At 37.4% G+C, this 1,432-nt stretch overlaps 1 protein-coding gene across 1 annotated transcript; it reads left to right on the forward strand.

The window, feature by feature from the left end:
• Positions 1–35: 35 nt before the first annotated feature.
• On the forward strand, positions 36–488 carry LOC112559741 (high mobility group nucleosome-binding domain-containing protein 5-like). The gene has a single exon (XM_025231163.1). The coding sequence runs from the start codon at positions 36–38 to the stop codon at positions 486–488; it is 453 nt and encodes a 150-aa protein (XP_025086948.1).
• Positions 489–1,432: the final 944 nt, after the last annotated feature.

A 1,432-nucleotide genomic window follows, 5' to 3' on the forward strand; every position in this document is an offset into this window, starting at 1 on the left:
TAAAGATGATGCTAAAAAGGACAAAAGCCCTAAAGATGATGAAAAAGAAAAAAAGCCCTAAAGATAGCGCTAAAAAGGAAAAAGGCCCTAAAGATGGTGCCAAAAAGGAAAACATTCAAGTTGAAAAAGAGGACTCCAGAGAAAAAGAAATCCCTTCAGATGACCTTGGGGAAACTATAAAGGAAGACAGCCCTATAGCTGATATTAAGGGCCCTGAAGATGAGGCTCAAAAGGAAAAAGGCCCTGAAGATGATGCTCAAAAGGAAAAAGGCCCAGAAGATGACGCTCAAAAGGAAAAAGGCCCAGAAGATGATGCTCAAAAGGAAAAAGGCCCTGAAGATGATGCTCAAAAGGAAAAAGGCCCTGAAGATGATGCTCAAAAGGAAAAAGGCCCAGAAGATGATGCTAAAAAGGAAAACGGCACTGAAGATGATGCTAAAAAGGAAAAAAGCCCTAAAGATGATGCTAAAAAGGAAAAAAAGCCCTAAAGATGATGCTAAAAAGGAAAAAAGCCCTAAAGATGATGCTAAAAAGGAAAAAAGCCCTAAAGATGATGCTAAAAAGGAAAAAAGCCCTAAAGATGATGCTAAAAAGAAAAAAAGCCCTAAAGATGATGCTAAAAAGGAAAAAGAACCTAAAGATGGCGCCAAAAAGAAAAAAAAGCACTAACGACGATTCCAAAAAGAAAACAAAGTCTAAAGATGTTGCCTAAAAGGGAAGAAAATCCCTAGAATGTGGGTAAAAAAGAAAATATATATCTGCAAGCGATGCCCCCCAAAAAGACAAAAAAAAAGCCCTAAAGATGATGTTAAGGATATTCTTTACAAAAAGGGATATTTTACAAGTAATTAAAAAGGAAAAGTTTCTAATGATAACACAAAAAAGTAGAAGAAATATCTGCGGATGGTGCCAAAAATAAAATAATGTGGAAAACGCTTAATATGATTCAAGAAGAAGTGAAAAGAGAAACCCGCAAGATAGTCTTGAAATAAGGATAAAATGAGTGGTGGCAGCCCTAAAGAAGATGCCCAAACGGTAAACAAGGAACATGGGAAAATGCCAGAGATCACTATCAGAAATAAATTACAACTGACAAAAGAAGAAAGAATTACCAAGACGAAAAAGAGGTGACAGAGTGGAAGAAAAGGAAACAAAAGATCTTTAAGTATGTACAGTCAGTTGCTAGAGCTAAACAATTTGTCTGCAGAGGACAATGAGGAAGAAAAGTTGAAGGAATGAGAAGAGACCAAAACCCATTCACATGCTGAACGATCAGATTCACTGCTCAGGTAGTCCATCTTGGCGTGATACGAACAGCATTAGTAGTCTTAGGGAAACTTTAGACCTTCCAGTAGCAACAGCAAATTGAAGACCATTCATGACAAAAACCCGCATCTGTTTTTTGTGTTTGATCACGCGTGCGTGCGTGTGT

The sequence above is a fragment of the Pomacea canaliculata genome, linkage group LG1 (assembly GCF_003073045.1).
Source record: "Pomacea canaliculata isolate SZHN2017 linkage group LG1, ASM307304v1, whole genome shotgun sequence".
NCBI lineage: Eukaryota > Metazoa > Mollusca > Gastropoda > Architaenioglossa > Ampullariidae > Pomacea > Pomacea canaliculata.

What these genes read in the sequence shown, in the direction of transcription:
- LOC112559741 (XM_025231163.1), top strand. Translation starts at nt 36, where the DNA reads ATGATGAAAAAGAAAAAAAGCCCTAAAGATAGCGCTAAAAAGGAAAAA.